Source organism: Lathamus discolor, chromosome 1 (assembly GCF_037157495.1).
Source record: "Lathamus discolor isolate bLatDis1 chromosome 1, bLatDis1.hap1, whole genome shotgun sequence".
Taxonomy (NCBI): domain Eukaryota; kingdom Metazoa; phylum Chordata; class Aves; order Psittaciformes; family Psittacidae; genus Lathamus; species Lathamus discolor.
In genome coordinates, this window is record NC_088884.1 from 127,217,752 (window position 1) to 127,237,718 (window position 19,967).

The window sequence follows — 19,967 nt, forward strand, 5'->3', positions numbered from 1 at the left end:
AAAACAGCAGCAGCTTTGCAAATTGTCATTTGTTTGCTGTAGTTACTGCTAAATCCCTGTGGACATCCAGCTGCCTTTTGAATCCTACTAAAGTTTTCTCTTTCAGCGCAGTGGACAGAAGTAGTCCTCACACAATCCTCTGCAGCTCTTTGCTGTTGATTTATCCTGTTCCTGTACTGGGACTGACATGCAAATTAGTGTAAGGAGAATTTCCTCACATGCTGTTTGCTGCTGTTAATAGGTGCAATATACTTTACATATGGAAATGTGTGGGTGAAATAACACAACCATACAATTTCCTTTGTGCAGAAATATCTGAGCACCCAATTGTTAGAGACCGAGAAAGTGTTTTAAAAAATACTCCTTTATACTACTGGTCTTGTTCTCACACGGTTTCCTGGCTGTCTGGTTTTGCCCTTTGTTTGCAATACCATAATGGGCTAGGTAACTCTTTGATCCAATTCATCATTGCTGCTACTATCCTCTTGTGAACCTAGTCCAGTTTTCTAAGTTCTTGGTCTTCTATCTTGGTTCACTTATTTTTTTCATTTAAATTTTGTGGAAATTCAATAGAAATTATATACCCTGTATCTCACAACAAGTTTGGTTAAACGAAATTCTGGAAGTAGACCAAGGACTATTAAAAACTAAACCCACCACCTTTAACTTTTGATTTTGATTTGCACTTTGCTGGGAAATAGGAATGCATAAAGGGAAATATCGTCATGTAGATAATACTCTTAAAATAGCTTTAGATATCTGTAATTTGTTCCTTGTACAGGGAACATTTGTATAGAGAACACATTTGATAGGCTTTTATCTGAAGCAGTGTTTCCTTTTTATTTTCAGTTTGCTGAAATTGCAATTTTGTCTGCTTGTTCTTCATTAACAAAGGACAAAAACCCCACTATATCTGACTTGACTTACTCCATCACGCCATAGAATTGCATCATATTTTTGATTTCATCCTTATATGAATAATATTGTCCCATATTCTCTTCTTTATCTATTGACTGAAGAATTGGTGTGTTGACGAATCCTGGACAAATTGTGTTGAGTCTTACACCATAGTTTTCCATATTAGCAGCTAACTAGGAAAAAAAAAAAAAAAGAAGTTAAACATTTATCATCAACGTTTTAAACCGGCAGCGTGTAAAGAATTTTTCAAAGAATGATACTTACCACTAAGTACTTTCAGCCCTTGCCTAGTAAGCAAATCTTGTTTCAACAGCCAAGTTTGAAACATTTTTTTTTCTAGTAATGTACTAGATTACTAGGAAAATCTGTTTTGCTTGGAATTTTAGAAGAAATCAACACTCTTCTTCCCATGAAGCTGTTTTGGGGTTGGGTTTTTTTTTTTTTGTTTGTTTCTGTGGTTTGAGTTTTTCTGTTGTTGTTGTTTGGGGTTTTTTGCCCTAATATTTTTGTTATTATTTTGTTATTAGTGCTATTGGCGTGTCATTAACAGTATTCTGTGGTGATATAAATCTGTTAAGCAAAATGAGGTAAAAAAAAAAAATCTTCAAAATGTATGCTTCCAATCTTATAAGAACTTTCTTATTGAAAGAAAACTAACTGAAATCAAATCAAGATTTAACACACAAAAAAAAAATCACTTAAACAGAAACAGCATTTGAGCTGTACCCCAAGAACTGTGATGCTGAACCTTTCTGGCTGCTCTGTTGTCCCTGCAAAGGGACAAATCTGTCACTGAGCATCTCCACAGGAAAGTCTCTGTGGACTCCAGGAAAGAGGCAGGAGGACTGTTTTTTTCAGGAAGCACTTCAGGAACATGATGAAAGCAAGCAGCACAAATTGTTCTAGGAATGGTGGAACGCTTCATTTGTGGTGCAACCAATGCATATGTGTTGCAAAGAAGTCTGATCAGCATCCAGGCATATGCTGAATGCTGGATGAACTTTCTTAGTGATGGCACAGAATTTACAAATTATACATGACACATCCAAGATGTTTATCATAACAAGTGTTCAGCACTGAGTTCTATTTGTTTTAACACTTAGCAGGAATCTTTTCTGGTATTGCATAAATCATGTAATTTTCATGATATGGTATCCTGCCCTTTCGGTCTGGAGGAGAAAAGAAACTGAAGTCCTAGATGTTTTGTATCATACCTGCCCAGTGTTAAGCTGTACTGCCTTTCCTGGTAAATACAGTGACTTGCTATGTTTATTATTCTCTTTGACATTACCATGTTCCATAGAGACAGCATTTACTCTAATTTTCTAGCAGACCCTTTATTTTTGAACTTAGATGGTGGTGTTAATTTTATAATGAGAAAACAAAAATAGAAAACCAGGTGTTGGGTTCATGCTCTGGCTAATATAAGCAACACTTATCCATCCTAATCTGTTTAGGTTAAACTAAGAAAAAATCTATTAGGATGGGGGTAGGGGCATAAAATATGGATAAACCATCCAAATGATCATTTTGGGTAATTTATTCTTTAAATTAGATTGGAAATCTTATATAAGTAGGCTATTTTTAATCTTAGTCTGTGAAAGTGTAGTCATATTTGCTCCCTCCAGGTTATTTTATTATACTGCTTGTTCAAATTAACTAGAAAGTTACAGAGTCAGAGGCTAAGGCTTACTGTATGATCATATAACATCCAACGTGTCCCATCCTGAATATGTCATTTTGCATTTTCACTGTTTTAAAAGTTGGTATGAATAAATAATGGTAAACATTTTTTATTTCAAGTCACTTTCTCTACACTTTAGCACCTATTTCTCATTAAAAAGTCATCAACCTGACTTAGAAACACAGAAACCAAAATGTTAAAAGATTGGCATGGAGTTATGAAAAAATATTTTTAAAACTTGGATTAGAATTTGACTTTTGGGCTCCTCCCATTGTCCTTAAATCACTTTGCAACATCTTTTCTCCATGCTCTCAGAATCTCAGATCAGTCACAAACACACAGGACTGACTTATTTCATCTTTGTGAAAAGAAGGAACCTCCTCTGCTTCAGACGTTTAATTTTCTTTAAATTAGTTCCAGTTGTGTGACAATAGAGAGGGAACATGAGAAGCTTAGCAAAGCTGCTGATACTGTTTCCAAAAACCCATACTTACTGCTATTGACCGTGTGAATCCAATTACACCATGCTTTGTAGCACAATACACAGGCTGAAATGCAGCAGGCATGAGTCCTTTAAAATAAAAAGGTAGCTGAATAAAGATGCTGGGTACTCCTACTTATGATTATCTTAAACACAAATATAGGTCTATACTGTACAAAATAAGTGATGGATTTAGAGATGCAACAAAATAGATTAGTTACAATTTTCAAATTATATTTTGTAATCTGAGATAGGCTGGGAAAAGATATGAGAAGGATAAAAATGTGAAGAGGCAAAAGAAGTGTAATAAAAAAGTAACTTTTTAGAGGAAAAGTTATATCTATAAAGTATGACTTAAAATTGAGGACAGAATCTGTAAGAAAACTCAAGGATGAGATTTTTGAACCTTCTTTGAATCTGTAAAGCACTCAAAGAATATAAAGTATGTTAAGTTTTTTATATAAGTTTTGCTGACACCCTAGGTGCTGCTATGTAAACTGAACACCTGCAATCATTTACAGTGAATTCAGGAAGTGTGGAAAAAGGTAAGAGAAATAGCAAAACCCATTTTAACTACCGTAACTGCTTTAATTTTATCTTTGCAATAGATCAAAACATAAATATAATGTCTGACTTAAAGCCCTTGCTTATATTGCTTCGGTGGAATAGTTACAAAACTCAGCCTCTGATAAAACTTTTCCCCTCACTCTAATGAGAGAGATGAGAATAAGTATGCTGCACAGCTGTCTGAAGCACAGTCAGCTGGTACATCTACCCATGCAATACTGCTTATTTATTTGACCATGTGGGTAATACAGTAACAAATACACCACACTTTTCCATAGTGGGTTTTGCAGTAGGGAGCAACTATAAACAAAAGTAAGTCAGACTTGATGCACTACCTGAGGCATTGTAAACTTTATTTTACTTACAAGAATACTCTGATAATATTTCATGAGTGATAGTTTTTTTGGTTATTTTTTTTAAGGGAGTAATATTAAATAGGAAAGCTGTTCTGCAATATACAAATGGAAAAAGTACTAAGAAGAGAATGTAGAACCTCAGTGCAGAGAGAGTGTAGATATAAGTGAGTAAACACTGTGAATGAAATGGCAAGATGAAGGCATTAGATAGCAAGCATAAAGAAATGGAAGCAGAGATGTGGATAGAAAAGCTTCATGAAGCATTATCTAGATTGAATTAGGTTGGCTTAAAAAGAGTTCATGGTATGGTACCTCCTATAGTGGGCCCTGTTCAATGAAAAAACAAGATGAAGATTTTTCACGAGGGAACAGGAAAAAGGTAACTATGCTGGATAATACCATTGCTATCTTTTGTAAGGAAAAGGAGAAACAAAATAAAGAAATGACTGCTAATATTTTGAACCTTTATGGTGGGAGTGGGACAGCATAAAATCATTATTTGTAGTGGAGAAAGGAAACAGAACAGAGGTTTTGGAGGAAAATTAAGAACTTAGTTCCAGTAAGACTGAGTTTGATGTCAGAAAGCTGGTCAAGAGTTGATGACAGACCATGAGTGCATATAAACTTCTGCCCATTATGCCAACAATTTCCACTATAGAGTGACAGCTGAACTGGACCACATGAATGCTGTAGTTACATCTGAAATCTAAGGTCTTGTGAATAGCAAATCACAACCTGTCATAAAATTAGAGGATAAAATTTGTCTGCATTCCTGAATGTGGCGTTTTAAAACTGGATACCCATTTTGATGCGTTAATGTTTGATTCTAATGGCAGTCATTCCAATTAATATCTCGATATGTTTTTTCATTCTTCATATTTCATATCTTTCAGTGACATAATGAAGAAGGGGTGTACCTTACCTCAGTGGAGATAAAGAATACATTACCCAGCTTTAAAACTGGATTTGCCAGAAAAATTATGTATGCCAGACACTTGCATGGGCTCTTTGCTCTGGAATACAATTTGTCTGACAGAAAAAACTTTCTAAGACAGCAGAAAGCTCTAATTACAATCCTGACAGCTTCAAGATTTTATCTTGGTTTAAATGCTACACTGGTGATCCTGTGACAGCAACACTGTTATTAGCACTGTTAAATGCTAAACTTAATTTAATGGCTGGTTGTTCTCTTGTGTTTATCTGCTTAGCTTGGATTAATGTGTTATGTTTCTGATTGAGAACTCACTTTGTGAAAGTGGCTTTTGTGTTGTCGTCTGTGGGTTGTCATGGCAATATAGGCTTAATATTCCACTATTTGGTGACTTTTGATAATCATCACCGTTCTTCAAATAACTGGAAACCTTGGAATATTAGCACATTAGAAGTATTCCGATAACTTTTAAAATCTCCTGAATAGTTTTACATGTTTTAAATAGAAAAACCAAACAATCCCAATGAGGCTGCAGCTGACAGACGTCCAGAAGACAAACTACTGGGGAACACAGGGGGGGAATTTAGAGGGTTTTTTCTTTTGTTTTTTGTTTTGTTTTATTTTAAACACAGACAAAATACTTGTTACTTGAGAGGGAAGAGAAACAAAGTCAAGAAATAAACAAAGGAAGCGCACAGCTCACAGTAATGCAGTGGAATAAAGTTCAAAGACTTACACTTAAATGTCAAAAGACAGCAGGAATAACTAAGCAGGAAGGGAGGAACAAGTTTTTTTTAATCAAAGCATTAAAACCAGTTACTTTTTGACACTATTAATTTGCTAAAGTGGAGAACCAAGAAAAAAAACACTAGTTGACTCACTTAGAGCCAAAGCAGTGACAATGAAGACTAGTCCTAACATTCCTCATCCAAAACAATGACAATCCTGTCTCACTTTTGTTCCTGAGTTCAGTACACAAAGCCATGGTGTGGGATTTCCAGCTCTGAGCCTTTTCGCATCCCTGGGAAGAGCTGAACCTTTCTCTCTCTGTTAGTGGTGTGTCCTAGGGATTCTGCTAGCAAGTATTTTGGGATGAATCTTGTGACATTGAGCCTCCTCTGCCTATGCACTTATTCAACTACTTATTCAGAGAGCAAGGATGAGTTCATAGCATATTAATTAGGGCATTCATTTGTTAAAAAATCCGGATTCTATTTGCTTCTCCATGAAGATTTAATTATCTTATACAAAGTGGAACGACAATAAAGCAGACTGGAGAACATTGTGCACAAAATAATGGTGGGAGGAAGGGGATGGTGTTCAAATGGATGGTCATGGAGCAGTATGCCCCTGGAAAGTGATAATGAGCTTCTCAGTCTCCCTTAGCAAGTAGAGCCACAATGCTACACCACTGAACTATTACATGAAAAGGGACAGTGAAGTTCCTTCTCCACTGAAAGGATCTTCATTGAGAACTAATTAGTGAACTGCAAATAATTTCATGATGACTGAAGGTGCTGAAGGTGCTCTTCGGTTTATGAAAATAAGGTAAATGTGGGCCAGTGTCAACTGTGCTCTGTTCTATGTTTCTCAGTTCCTTTCAGACTGACAGAGACTAGCCCTGGTTATACTCTAGTCCTCTTATCAAGACCACTTGAGACATGGTGTCAGGCTTCTCACTACAGGTGCTTATTTATCATGGTCAATAGTTTCAAATCCACAGCTTGAGAAATTAGTATTGGAGGTGGAGAATGGTATCAATAAGCTCAATTTTTATCAGTAAGCTTTGTTGAAACCAAAATTTTCTTTCAGTCCACTGAAGAGCTTTGATAAATACGGAATTAATAATTTTTCACCAGGCACGATGTCCCACATGCTGCCCTCAGAGATTTAAATAAGTCTCTTTCTTTGAATAAGATTTATTAGGTTTTAGATGACCTCTATACCCTCTATTTGCTCCATGGGTGCACTGTTAGGCAGCTTGAGACAAATGTAATTTTTGTAAACAGAAATAGTATCTTTAAATTTCATTAATTGTTGGAAGAGTGTATTTCATGTTTGCATGAGTATGGCACACAGAATGAAGAGCCGTAGTCTGTTTTCTAACTTGGCTGTTGATTTCATGGAGGCTTTGGATTCATCAGAAAGCACTGCTTCTATGCTATGATTTTGCAGTGATTAAGCTCTATTCTGAGTTATACTTTAGAAAAATATATTCACTGTAAAAATATTTAAATATTCCATTAAATATTTAAATATTCTTTCACTAATGTGGTGAGCATCAGTGCCAAGTGGCATCCCAAAATTCTAAATTTTTCCTTGTTTCATAGAATAGTTAGGGTTGGAAAGGACCTCAAGATCATCTAGTTCCAACCCCCCTGCCATGGGCAGGGACACCTCACACTAAACCATCCCACACAAGGCTTCATCCAACCTGGCCTTGAACACCGCCAGGGATGGAGCACTCACAACCTCCCTGGGCAACCGATTCCAGTGCCTCACCACCCTAAGAGGAAAGGATTTCCTCCTTATATCCAATTTAAACTTCCCCTGTTTAAGTTTTAACCCGCTACCCCTTGTCCTGTCACTACAGTCCCTGTTTATGAAAGAGATATGTGAAAATGCTGAAAAGTTTTGGCAAACTGTTGGAACTTATTTAAAAGCAAACCAAAACTGTGCTTTCCTCTGTCCTGGGAAATAGTGCCAAAATAATTTGTTTTCTTTTCTGTATTAGATTTGGTTTATAAAATATACTTATCAAAGCCTATCGCAAAACCTAGAATACTTATAAGGAACATCACAAGATTTAACTGTATTTATTTAAATTAAATGTGCTTCCAAACCACATTACAGAAATCTCCTCTGTTGCCCTTAAGCTAAAGTCTGGATACAGAGTGTGGAATATGCTTACAATGTTCTTTAAAGGCGAAACCCGCCTTTGAAGAAGTGGATGTGTAACTAGAGAAAGAAGCTCGGGGCATGATGGTCCTACAGAGCTATGATAGAATTGATTAAAGGGGTTTGTATATCTTACTCTATTCTTAAGAACAGGAAGGCGTACAAGATCATGTTCACTGTGTTAGTTAAATACTGCTGTGATCTGTGTCAAAACAAAGGAGACACAGAAATCCTTGCAAAAATTTTAAGCTGTGTCATTTCTAGGATTTTTTTTTAACATGAACTGAAGTCTCAAGGGAATAATTTCTACATTTCCTAACTTTATTCCTGTGGATACTGCTCAGAATCCTTCTTTTTACGAAGTTTGGGATGTGGGGGGATGGACACCAGAAGCTTTTTCATGATGCTGAGCTGAAGGCCCCAGATATATAGCCATTTACACCTTTGCTCCACTGTATCGCTGTGATAAAGTCTCATCATCTCAATGATGTTAACCATATGCTTAGCTCTCTTCTTGTAATATATATAGAACCAGGTCCTAAAGAAGCCTGCTTGCTGTGAGGGATACTTTACGTATTCCTTTTGCCTGAAGCTTTCTGTAGGAGGAGGACAAATGGCTGCTTGTGAAGGCCGAGTACTTGAAATTGAGTGCAATCAAACTGCAGATGTGGCTGTACAACAGGAAGTTATCCAGATACACTACACATGGAACAACCTCTCAAAAAACCTAGTGTAATCTTATATTAAGAGTTTACCAATTTTTAAGACACCTATGAATACTTTGATTTAATTTTATCTACTAGAATCCACACAGATAGAAATTCAGTTTTACAGAATACCTTCTTGAAAATACAAAAGCTATAAAATCAAAAGTGCATGCATACACGAGTTCCTTTCCCCTTTATTTACTAGAAGTATACAGGTACCAGCCACCAAAAGGTAAGAGACTAAGCTAAATTTAATCATGTAAATAATCTCATTTAGTTTTATGTGCTTTTTTTCTGCTGGTTGTAACTATTCTGTTAAAAGTAAAATTAATGTGCAGCTTCCTACTGGAGAAATTTTAAGTCATTTTACTCTTTGAATTTGAAATGGAGTTTACTACAATGCAAAAACCTGTGGTCATTGGCATTATCTTTTATGGGGAAAAGTTGGCAGTAATGTACATTTCCCATTATCTCAGCTGTTTAGCAGCATGACTTCCTCTTGAAATAAATGTACAAATTTCCATAAAATAAAGAAGTTTTTATAGCTTTGAGATGCAGTGGGTTAGGAGTTGGGTGCTTGCTGCATGTGCTCACATATTTCTCTCCCTTTCTTGATTAGTCCTGTCTTGTGGAGACACTGAAGGACGGAAAGTTCAGTACTGGAAAGAGTGGACGCTCTGGCCTCCATCCAGCTGAATGAAAAATTTAAGCATCCACTTCATAGGAAGTATTTATATAATTCTGTGGATGTTTAGAAATACAAACCAGTAAGGCATGGTTCTGTCCCCAGTTCAAATCATTGGCAAAATTCCCATGGTGAAGAACTGGAAACTAATTAATGTGTAAAGCAAATATACTGAATGTTATATAAGCACTAAATATAACTCTTCTTGCTCTGCTGCAGGACACAAGAATATTTGCTGTCTGCAAACTATACCTCAAAAATCTAATAGAGAACTTGGACTGGGGGGATCAACCACTCAAAAGTTTAATGATCAACAGAAGCTAGCTCTGAGAAAACACTCAAAAGTAATGTTAAGCAAGCTAATGGCAGTTTTAATTTTATATATAGAATAAAATGCAAGACTTATGCCTTCAGATTGAAAAGGAGAATTAGAGTCACAAAGCACAAACAGTAGTAAATAAATAAACTATACAAAATAGTGTTTGTCAGCTTTTATAATACGGTTTTCCTTATGACCTTGGAAACAATTGCTAAATACAAGCCATGTGAAAGGAAACATAAAAGAGAACACTTTGTTTTTGACAGATACCTACAATCATTATGGCACAATGTTAATGTTAAAAAAAGGAAGCAAATAAATGCAAATTTTAATCAAATAATTAAAACAGCACTTAAGATCTTAAGAAACTGAGAACAGCCTTAAAATCATTTGAGACTAGTTAGAAAAAGAGTCAAACTATTTGCTACCTCTGACCTTTCTTAAGAACAGCATGGGCATCTGCACTTCTGTGAAAACGTTTAATCTTTTACTTGTGCTGATGAACTCTTGTACTGCAACAGCAGTTTCCTTCAAGTTAATTTGGTCCCAATACAATGTCTATTTGAGCCAACAGAGATGAACTTACTGGCATCAGTAAGCAATGTGTTAGGCAGTATTGCAAGTACTGGATTAAAGGTATATGGAGGCTTTATAAAGACCCTCTCGTCCATATGAGGTATGTGCATGTATTAAGTTGGATCCTCAAGACCTACATTCATAATGTCCATAGGGTTTACTGGACTTCTCATCACAAAAGCTAAGGTTTGCAGAACAATTTAATACTACTTGGAACATTCGCATCTATCCACAATCAGGAACTATGTCCGTTGCTGTTTTTCTGGTTTTTCATTGTTAAAACACATAGGAATACCTAGAATAAAGTCACTATCATTTGGTATTCTGCATGTATACCAAAGAGAACAGTGACATTCCGTGTGTAAGCTAGCATATGTATTGTTTTTTCCAGACAGTATGACAGGAGCAAGAGAGAACAAACTCTTCAAACAAAGAAGAGAAAATACAGGTTTTACCCTACACATTTATTGAGGAATGGTGTCAGGTGCATCCTTCTCTATTCATTTGCCCTTCAGCTGTGCTTTTTTTTGCTGTGAGCCCAGCCATTGCCATGTTGAGCATACCTACAGGAAAGGATGCAGAATTCTGCCTCATGACTAAGCAGCAATGATCCTGACTTAAAAAGCATGTAATTCTATTTTTATTCCAATAAAATGAAATGCAGTTCTAACATAGATAAGTAGTGAGAAAAGTATGTTCTTGCTTAAGCTTAATGAAATATGACAATCTTCACTAATAAAGTAGACACAGTCTAATCTTAAGTATTCCTACAGTTGTGCTCCTATGGAGTTGAATGGAGGACATCCTATTGCTTTCTCCCTTTCTGTGAAAAAAAAGATTATCTGATTTTTCATATTTGATAACTTCATAATAGAAAAAAAAACAAAGTAATCCTGTATTTAATTAGGTCTATACATTAGACTTCATTTTTTATACACAGTGTGGTGCACATTATCTTTTGATTCAGCAGTGTTATTTAATAGTGTTAAATAAGCATGATGAATTGAGGCTAGTTAGGTTTTCCTCAACGTGTGGCAGTATTGAATCCTGAAAAAACCTCTATTTACATCATGCTTAAGATTATTAAGTATGAGACTGATAGGTTTGGAAAAATACTGAATTTTTCATTGAACTGAGTTAAATAAAAGCAAATGAAGGTAGTGGTACTTTGGTATTATTTCTGTTGCTATGATGAAAACCAAATCAAAATGGGAATAAACAAAGAAGAGCCATAAAAGAGAAGAAAAAGTATGACTGATCAGTATGATGCACTTATTTTAGAAACAAACCAGTGAGTAGAAGATGTTTACATAGAAAATATTCTCACCTGCCAAAGATGAGATATTAATGATTACTCCTCCATCACCTCCGTTTCCTTTTCTCATGTATTCTAGGCCAAGGTAGGTTCCTCTAATCACAGATGTCTGAAGTAGGAGAAAAAGGGATAATTATATTAAAAATGTCTATCTTCTGTACTCCTAAGAAATGAAACTTAATTTTATTGTGGTGTCTAGAACCTGTATTGCTTTTGCAACAATCTTATTTATAATTTGCAGATTATAAATGCAACAGACTCCACAGTAATACAACTCAATAACTTCAGAAGCACACTTGTAATAGAGAAAAATAATATAGCCTTTGTTATTTTTCTTAACAAGATACCAATCAAACTAAAATGCTACAATGTGAAATGAGTGGCAGATGAAATGATCCAAATTGTAGCATTTTTGTTGGGACACACTGCTCTACGTTATAAAAAGATGTATGGACTGAATCTGAAGATTCACACTAAGACTAATAACTTTATTTGGCTCAAGGCATGAGAAATTTACACTTTTTAGGATCATGTGATATATTAATATCACAATATTTTAATATTACGCTATTAAAAATTTGAATTATTTTCTGACTGAAGTTGCCGGAGTTTTACCATTCCTCTCAAATGAAAGTTAGCTTAAACAGACAAATACAAAGAAGGTAAAAAAGTATTCTAACAGATACAACATGTTGTTAGCATAATATTTGCTGCACCATGTGATTTTTAAATAAATGTTTTTACTTTATTTCTTTTTTAAAGTAAAGACTTTGAGGAAGACAATTTTATTGAGACCTGTATAATCTTGATTCCTTAAGATCTGTTTCTGAACCCTGTTGCAGTGGAGAAATTCTGCTAGGATTCCTCTCACTGAAGTTCAGACATTTAAACTGAGATGCCTAAAGATACACCAAGCCTGGGGTTATCAGCCTCCTGAACTAACCAAGTCTCTCCCAGAAAGTAAGCTGCTTGATCTGAGATGTTATCAAGTTGTAATAGAAAGTCAGCAGACAGTGCTCCTAGTGGAAGATATGAACTTTTGTGAAACGTTCCTCCTGATGTTAACGTGGAACTTCCTATGCTCCAGTTTACACCCATTGCCCCTTGTCCTATCACTGGATATCACTGAAAAAAGCCTAGCTCCATCATCCTGACACCCACCCTTTACATATTTGTAAACATTGATGAGGTCACCCCTCAGTCTCCTCTTCTCCAAGCTAAAGAGACCCAGCTCCCTCAGCCTCTCCTCATAAGGGAGATGTTCCACTCCCTTAATCATCTTTGTGGCTCTGCGCTGGACTCCTTCAAGCAATTCCCTGTCCTTCTTGAACAGAGGGGCCCAGAACTGGACGCAATATTCCAGATGCGGCCTCACCAAGGCTGAGTAGAGGGGGAGGAGAACCTCTCTTGACCTACTAACCACACCCTTTCTAATGCACCCTTTCTTGGCCACAAGAGCACATTGCTGGCTCATGGTCATCCTCCTATCCACCAGGACCCCCAGGTCCCTTTCCCCTTCGCTACTTTCCAGCAGGTCAACCCCCAACCTGTACTGGTACATGGGGTTGTTCTTCCCCAGATGCAAGACTCTACACTTGCCCTTGTTAAATTTCATCAAGTTTCTCCCCGCCCAACTCTCCAGCCTGTCCAGGTCTCGCAGAATGGCAGCACAGCCTTCTGGTGTGTCAGCCACTCCTCCCAGTTTTGTGTCATCAGCGAACTTGCTGAGGGTGCACTCAGTTCCCTCATCCAGGTCATTGATGAAAATATTAAACAGCACTGGTCCCAGCACCGACCCCTGAGGGACTCCACTAGTCACAGACCTCCAGCTAGATTCTGCCCCATTGACCACAACTCTCTGCCTTCTTCCTTTCAACCAGTTCTCGATCCACCTCACTACTTGATCATCAAGCCCACACTTCCTTAGCTTATCTATGAGGATGCTGTGGGAGACAGTATCAAATGCCTTACTGAAATCAAGAAAAACTACATCTACCGCTCTACCATCATCCCTCCACCTAGTCACTTCCTCATAGAAGGCTATAAGGTTGGTCATACATGACTTCCCCCTCATAAAACCATGTTGGCTGTTCTTAATGACCCCCTCATCCTTGATATGCCTAGTGATGGAGTCAAGAATAAGTTGTTCCATCGTCTTTCCAGGGATGGAGGTAAGGCTGACCGGTCTATAATTACCCGGGTCCTCCTTCTTGCCCTTCTTATAGACTGGTGTGACCTTTGCCATCCGCCAATCCTCAGGCACCTCTCCCGTTTCCCACGACTTACCAAAGATGATGGAGAGTGGCCTAGCAATGACCTCCGCCAGCTCCCTCAGCACCCATGGGTGCATTCCATCCAGACCCATCGATTTACAGATGTCCAGATTGCATAGCTGATCCCTAACCCAATCCTCATCTACCAAAGCAAACTCCTTTGTCCTGACTCCTTCTGGGGCTACAGAAATCCGGGGCCCTCGGGGAGAGTCTGCAGGAGTAAAGACAGAGGCAAAGAAGGCATTCAGCACCTCTGCCTTCTTTATATCCTCTGTCTCCAGGGCACCCACTTCGTTCAGCAGCGGGCCTATATTGCCTCTTGTGTTAATTTGCTATGTATTTGAAGAAGCCCTTTCTATTGTCTTTAACCCGACTAGCAAGATTGAGTTCCAAGGAGGCCTTAGCTGTCCTAATTGCCTTCCTACATCCTCTAACAACTGTCCTATTTTCCTCCCAAGCGGCCAGCCCCTCCTTCCATAATCCATAGATTCTCCTTTTCCACTTGAGTTTGCCCAGCAGCTCCTTGTTTAACCACGCTGGTCTCCTAGATCCCTTACTTGATTTCCTACTCATTCGGACGCTCCGATCCTGAGCTTGGTAGAAGTGGTCCTTGAATGCTAACCAAACGTTGCCATGTTACTGCATTAATGATGTGTTTCATAATTATTTACTGAGACTTTTAGGTCTCCTTGTAATCAGTTTACAACTTCAACTTAAAATGAACAAATGTTTGGAACATTATTGAAATATTATTTCACCTTTTAAACACCATTTATATCTTATTACTGTTTAGTGCTATTTCCTTGACCTAAGTAAAGATGTTAAAAAGATGAAGTGATGATGAACTCAGATGGACTGAGACTTTTCACTGGAGAAGGTCTACAGAACTGTGAATTGTGGAGAGGAAAATTTCTCAAAATAATAAAAAACACAATGAAAAATCTGTATATGCCTAAGACCTAATGGAATGTGGCTAATTGTACTGGGGAAAAAAAAAGTTTTTAAAATCAGAATATTAAGAAATTTTATATCACTATCTAAATTCCCAATTCAAAACTGAAATAATTTTAAGATAGGTTTTACATTTTGATATTACCTTTCATTTTTATTACCTGATATTTTTAGACATACATGTTATAAAACATGAAATATAACTTCTAATTTAATTTCATGCTTGTTGGTTTTAACACAAATCAGATTGGGAAGACTGCATGTCCTGCTTTATTATTATTATTTGTTCATTTTCCACCTAACATATAGTTAAGCTGTCCATTGATAGAGATAAAAGAACCTGGGACCTCATTATCAAGTTTGCTTTGGAATGTTGATAGTGAATCAGCTTTTTTCTTTTTCTGTAGGTACAGCATTTTATGTGATATTTTCCTTATTAATCTATTTCCTTGTTAATATATTTAATATATATTTTCTAGGAAAACAAGTATATTACTTGTTTCCTAGAATAGTGTAAAAAAATTCACAAAATATTAATATTTTAAAATTCTGAAATATCACTTTAAATTTGTCTTAAACAAAAAATTCCCATGAAAACATCTTTTTGTTTCTCTCCTGGAAAGTTTTGTTTCAGGTAACATGCTTTTTTAAAATGTTTTCATTGATACGAAAAGTCTGTTACTGATTAAATGCTTTAACAGAAACTTTCCAAAGAACTAGCTTCCGTGGTTTGAAAAATACTAAACCAAATCTGATTTCTCTTGCATGACCTGGAAAGTAACAGAGCCCTTACAGTGCAGTGCTGTTTAGTGTTAACATATAAATTTTAAAGGATTAATTGAAAACCAAGATTACTAATGCCTGGTACTGTTGGTGTAGTGGATGCTTATTCTGAACCAAAATTCAGCAGCAGCTCAACGGAAATTAGATTTGGACTTAAGAGTGAGTGATTTTTTTTAGTATAATAGGCTCTACACAAGACATTTTAGAATGTTTATGGAGAGTAGGTGCAGGTCCTGTCATGCCCTGGAGCAGGGGCTCAGCCTGCAAAACAGACAAAGAAAATTCCACTTGGGATGATTAGAGGATATAAATCAGTTGCAGGGCAAAGTAGCCTGGGGCTCCTTGAGGATTTCCCTATTCCTCCAGCCTACTAATCCAAAGAGATAAGAGAGCTAGATGAGTCCTCGGCCAAACCACAGTTATAAGACAAGAAAAAAGTGAGTACCTTGACTCTGCTATCAAACTCACTGTACTGCTCTTTTTTTCTGTCTGGAATCCACTAACTTAGCATTTCTTCACGTCTCTGGATAAGCCTTCACATTTATGTAGGTATTACAAGAAGCTGTCTTCAGAATAATGGCAGACTTTCATTTGGATATTGCCCTTATGCTTGCTGTCATACTTGCATCATCAACTGTGGCTGGTCTAAGATGACATGGCTATTTCTGATGTTTGGGCTGATAACGTAAAGGATTATTCTGGAGATAAACTCTGAACCAAATATACAGGTAGAGAATCACCTAGCTGTCTCTGCAGTCAGCAGATGACACTTCAGATGAAAGGCACTATGTGATAGTTCTCCCATTCTTTTGCCAGAATTACCCTCCCTCCAGGAGAGAAAGTCCTCTCAATAGTTCTCCAAGGAATAATAGCAGTGGCTGAAGTTACTATAGTATGAAAGTTGTACACTGTGTGCTTAGAAGTCTTAGTGCCACTTTCTGTCTGAGCCTGTTGATCCAGCTGAATTAATCAAGCGAAGCTGGCTTTCATATCTGGGTGCCAAACACTCAGATGGGAAAGAGGTTTTCCAAAGAACAATAAACTTTGAACTATTGTTTTCCAATGAACAGCAACATATTGGATTTTTATTTTGACTATTTTAAGATGAAAATATGTTGGGAGACTTAACTTTGTACAAGAAAGTGTGATGCGTTTTACAGTTAATTTTTTTACAATTCCTTTGTTTACAACTGCATTTAGCTGCATGGATGTTGCCCATAAACATGTCAACAGCAAAGAGTAGGAAAATATTCAAATTTGCCACTAAATGCAGGTAAAAGTAAAATTGGGACAGGTGACTCTTACCTTTCTTTTTTGTTTGCTCCTGGCTACTGAAAAACTATTATGATTAAATTAGGAGAGTAATATAAATGGTTGTCCTCCAGGCTTCTGAAAAACCTGCAATCTTAGTGTTACTGCTGTTTTCTTACCAAAGTATATTGGTTTTTTTTATAGCGCATAATGAAGATGGACCATCGAGGTGCACTGCAGTCTGAGTGTGCTCCTGAGAGGCAATTTTACTCTTCAACTGCCAGAGTAAAAAATTTGGGTTTTTTTTTGATTGGATTCTTTCCAATGAAGTTATAATAGTGAGTGTGGGACTATCTCTTTGTATTAGCTTGCATAAATTACAGATTTAAATTAGAGGAGATCAGACATTCTGAAATACCATGTAGTAATAAATCCAAAACTTAGTGTCTGAAATCATGGCAAACATTGCAAAATAACTGTGCAAATACTCTAAACATTTGCAGTTGCTTTTGTAAGTATCATCAGTAATTGGTAACTTATTTAACAAATGGTTAAATAGCAATTTAGGTACAAGTGTCAAAATCAGAAACAAAACTTACAAAATCTGTGATTCTTGACATGTTTCTAAATTCCATGGCTGTATAGATTTAATTGTATTGTTCTAAAAAAAGTAAAAATCCTTCAGTGCTGAAGATGAGTGCTGTATTGTTACCAAGGTCATAAGGCAATATGAATTGCTTTGAGGAACAAAATTGTAACCAGCCCTAACACTTTGTGTAGTTTTCTGAGCTAATCTAGTTCAGTGCTAGGAATACCAAACAATAAACAAATGAAAGAGCCATTGACTTGTGGTTTCATAAAGCAGGTTAGCACAGAGCTGGCATTTGACCCAAGATCATTTGACTTCCATACTATGATGTTGTAAATTGAAGGCTATCTATAAAGGAACATTTCAAAGTACTTTATGAACTATGTAAGATGAACTTCAAAAGTCTGAAACTAAGTGCTGCTAGTGATATCCAAAAGTTTAGCGTTTTCCTGTTGGACAGGGAGGTGGGACTGATATTGTCTTTAATGTAGATTTTCTAGGAAGCAGACAGGTTGTAGCAAGCGTGAAAGTCCCTTGGCATTCCTAGGTATAAGTCAGTTTATGTGCTATATGAAATGAAATTTCAGGCTCTTGAATTTTAATTTCCTGCTCAAAGTGTGGAAAACAAAAAACTTAGGGAGGGAGAGGGAGAAAGGAACAGGAATATACAGTAGGATTTGATCATTTGCTAGAAATCAGTAGCTTTTGTACTATGTTTTAGTTTTTTACTGTTCAGTTTTCTTTACTTCCCTGTCCTTACCCCTCCAACACACATCCCTGAAAAACTTAGGAATAGTGTTGCAATTTGAGTAGCTGGGCTTACATAGTTCTTAGTTCAAATAAATTTTCCTTTCATTGTACTTCTACATTGGTTACTGTAAATATACATTAAAACTGTAAGCTAAGACATACAGTGACTTACTGTGCAATTAAGGTAAGTCTGTGTCCTTCCTAGGGCAGTATGGACAACAGAAATAATTATACTAACAGGCTTCTTTATCCACTTAGAGGATTGAACCTCATACCACTGATTTCAAGGTAAGAAGTACTTTTCACTTTTTGGTGGACATGTGTCTCTCACTAGACACTTAGCTCCTCTTTCTGACATCAAATTATGCTGAAGAATAAGCAGCTAAACCACTGAACAAGAGAGCAAGGTGTGTGGACCAGAAGGCTGCAGCATGCTCCCAATGGATTCCTTTTATAGCTTGCACAATAGAGCAGTCTTACAACGATCAGGAAGACTTTGTCCCAAAAATAAATAAAATTAATCACTTCTGAAGTTTGCCTAGTTACCCTTATGGTTGCTACCAATACATTAATTGGCCTTTTGAGCAATAATTCCTCACTAATGAACAAATGAACTGATTTTGGAAGGTTTACTAGTTGCCGGTACCTTTATTTCACCATGAGCTGTATTGAAAAGAGACACACATATGTAGATACAGTGTTGCATTCTATTCTCTGTAGTACCAATCTATTTTACAGAGACAAAGCCTGAATTAGGTAGACTCAATTTTAGAAAAGGACTTTCCTAAATTCACAGAAATTTGTTACCTTTGCCATTTATGGAAGCTAATTATGCAATGCCATGAAAAATGTAAAAATTTGGAATTGTTGGGTTTTACCACATTTTGCCTAGTAATGTAGGATGAGACTGTCACACACCTGAACAAATCTTACACGTGTGTTTGAATTCTACTTGTGTTTGGCCATCACTTTAATACTTGAATCTCATATGACTGTGTTTTTTGACCTGACCAAGTTAAGGCCTGCAATTTAAAGTTTTACCAGAACAATGTGTTAAAATGTGCAAAATCATCACATAAACAGGAGTTAATTATGATTTTGCTGTCAAATCCTTTCATGAGTCTAATTTCATTTGGGAAATGGTTTGAATATATCTGAAAAATAATTAATAAGTTGGCATAAGAAAACAATAAGATAAAATGATATGTAAGGTGTTTTGGTACTTTTGATTCAGGTAATTAGAATGTAAGCATATTGTGATACCAGTACTGCTACATTTAACTACAGTTTGCAACCTATGTCAGTTTTCAGAAACCTGTGATAAAAGCATGAAAAAAGAACCTGAAAGTAATTTTTGGGATTGTCTCAGTGTAAAATGTGCTAAGTGCATTTGTAAAGAGAAAAGATACTGTAATTATAGCAGCTACTATAATTAAAGTGGTTCCAGAAAGCCTACATCATCAACACGAGATAAAATTAGGGAAGCTTCTTAGAACACTAAATTGTATTTAACAAACATATATGTGCAAGGCCCAGAAAGATGGGGGCACTCTTTTTCAGGGACTTGAGGGGAAAAAAAAAATCTGATTAGAAAATTTCTGGATTCCTTAGGCATACGTTCTTATAAAGCTGAATGCAGGAAACACTGTTCTTATCATGCTGGAGGACTGTAGGTAGGACTCTTGATAAGACTGTATGTGTCATGTCCTTGCCCTAGTCTGTGCATGGGTGTGTTTGTGATGGACTTTTGAAATGACAGTAGTAATATACATTTAAAATTAAATTCCTGTATGGTTGCCAAGATCTTTCCTTATATACTATAATAACAAGAATGTACATTTGTAAGGGAATGAGTAGTTGAAGCTGCCATTGATCAAGCTCATATCGATCAACACTTACCAGCTTTGGAATTTTGAGATGAGGAATAGATGGC

At 36.5% G+C, this 19,967-nt stretch overlaps 1 protein-coding gene and 1 long non-coding RNA gene across 21 annotated transcripts in view; one reads left to right on the forward strand and one right to left on the reverse strand.

Annotated features, from left to right (window-relative positions):
• Positions 1 to 19,967, forward strand: part of LOC136021986 (uncharacterized) — a 62,419-nt gene that overhangs the window by 13,694 nt on the left and 28,758 nt on the right. For 10 of the 17 annotated variants that reach the window (XR_010615976.1, XR_010615965.1, XR_010615962.1 and 7 more), the window contains one exon: positions 3,566 to 4,385. The exons of 3 other annotated variants lie outside the window; for them this stretch is intronic. This is a non-coding gene — a long non-coding RNA (uncharacterized LOC136021986). The remainder of the gene's footprint in view (positions 1 to 3,565; positions 4,386 to 19,967) is intronic. 4 more of the 17 variants (XR_010615964.1, XR_010615960.1, XR_010615967.1 and 1 more) reach the window with 2 other exon arrangements.
• The window catches only part of HPGD (15-hydroxyprostaglandin dehydrogenase), a 29,472-nt gene that overhangs the window by 1,080 nt on the left and 8,425 nt on the right, over positions 1 to 19,967 (reverse strand). For 2 of the 4 annotated variants that reach the window (XM_065694726.1, XM_065694742.1), the window contains 3 exons: positions 11,450 to 11,546; positions 3,097 to 3,173; positions 928 to 1,091 (listed from right to left, as the gene is read on the reverse strand). In XM_065694726.1, the coding sequence (XP_065550798.1) occupies positions 928 to 1,091; positions 3,097 to 3,173; positions 11,450 to 11,546 (338 nt within the window). Of the gene's footprint in view, positions 1 to 927; positions 1,092 to 3,096; positions 3,174 to 9,572; positions 10,946 to 11,449; positions 11,547 to 19,967 lie in introns of those variants that run through there. The other 2 variants (XM_065694749.1, XM_065694733.1) reach the window with 2 other exon arrangements.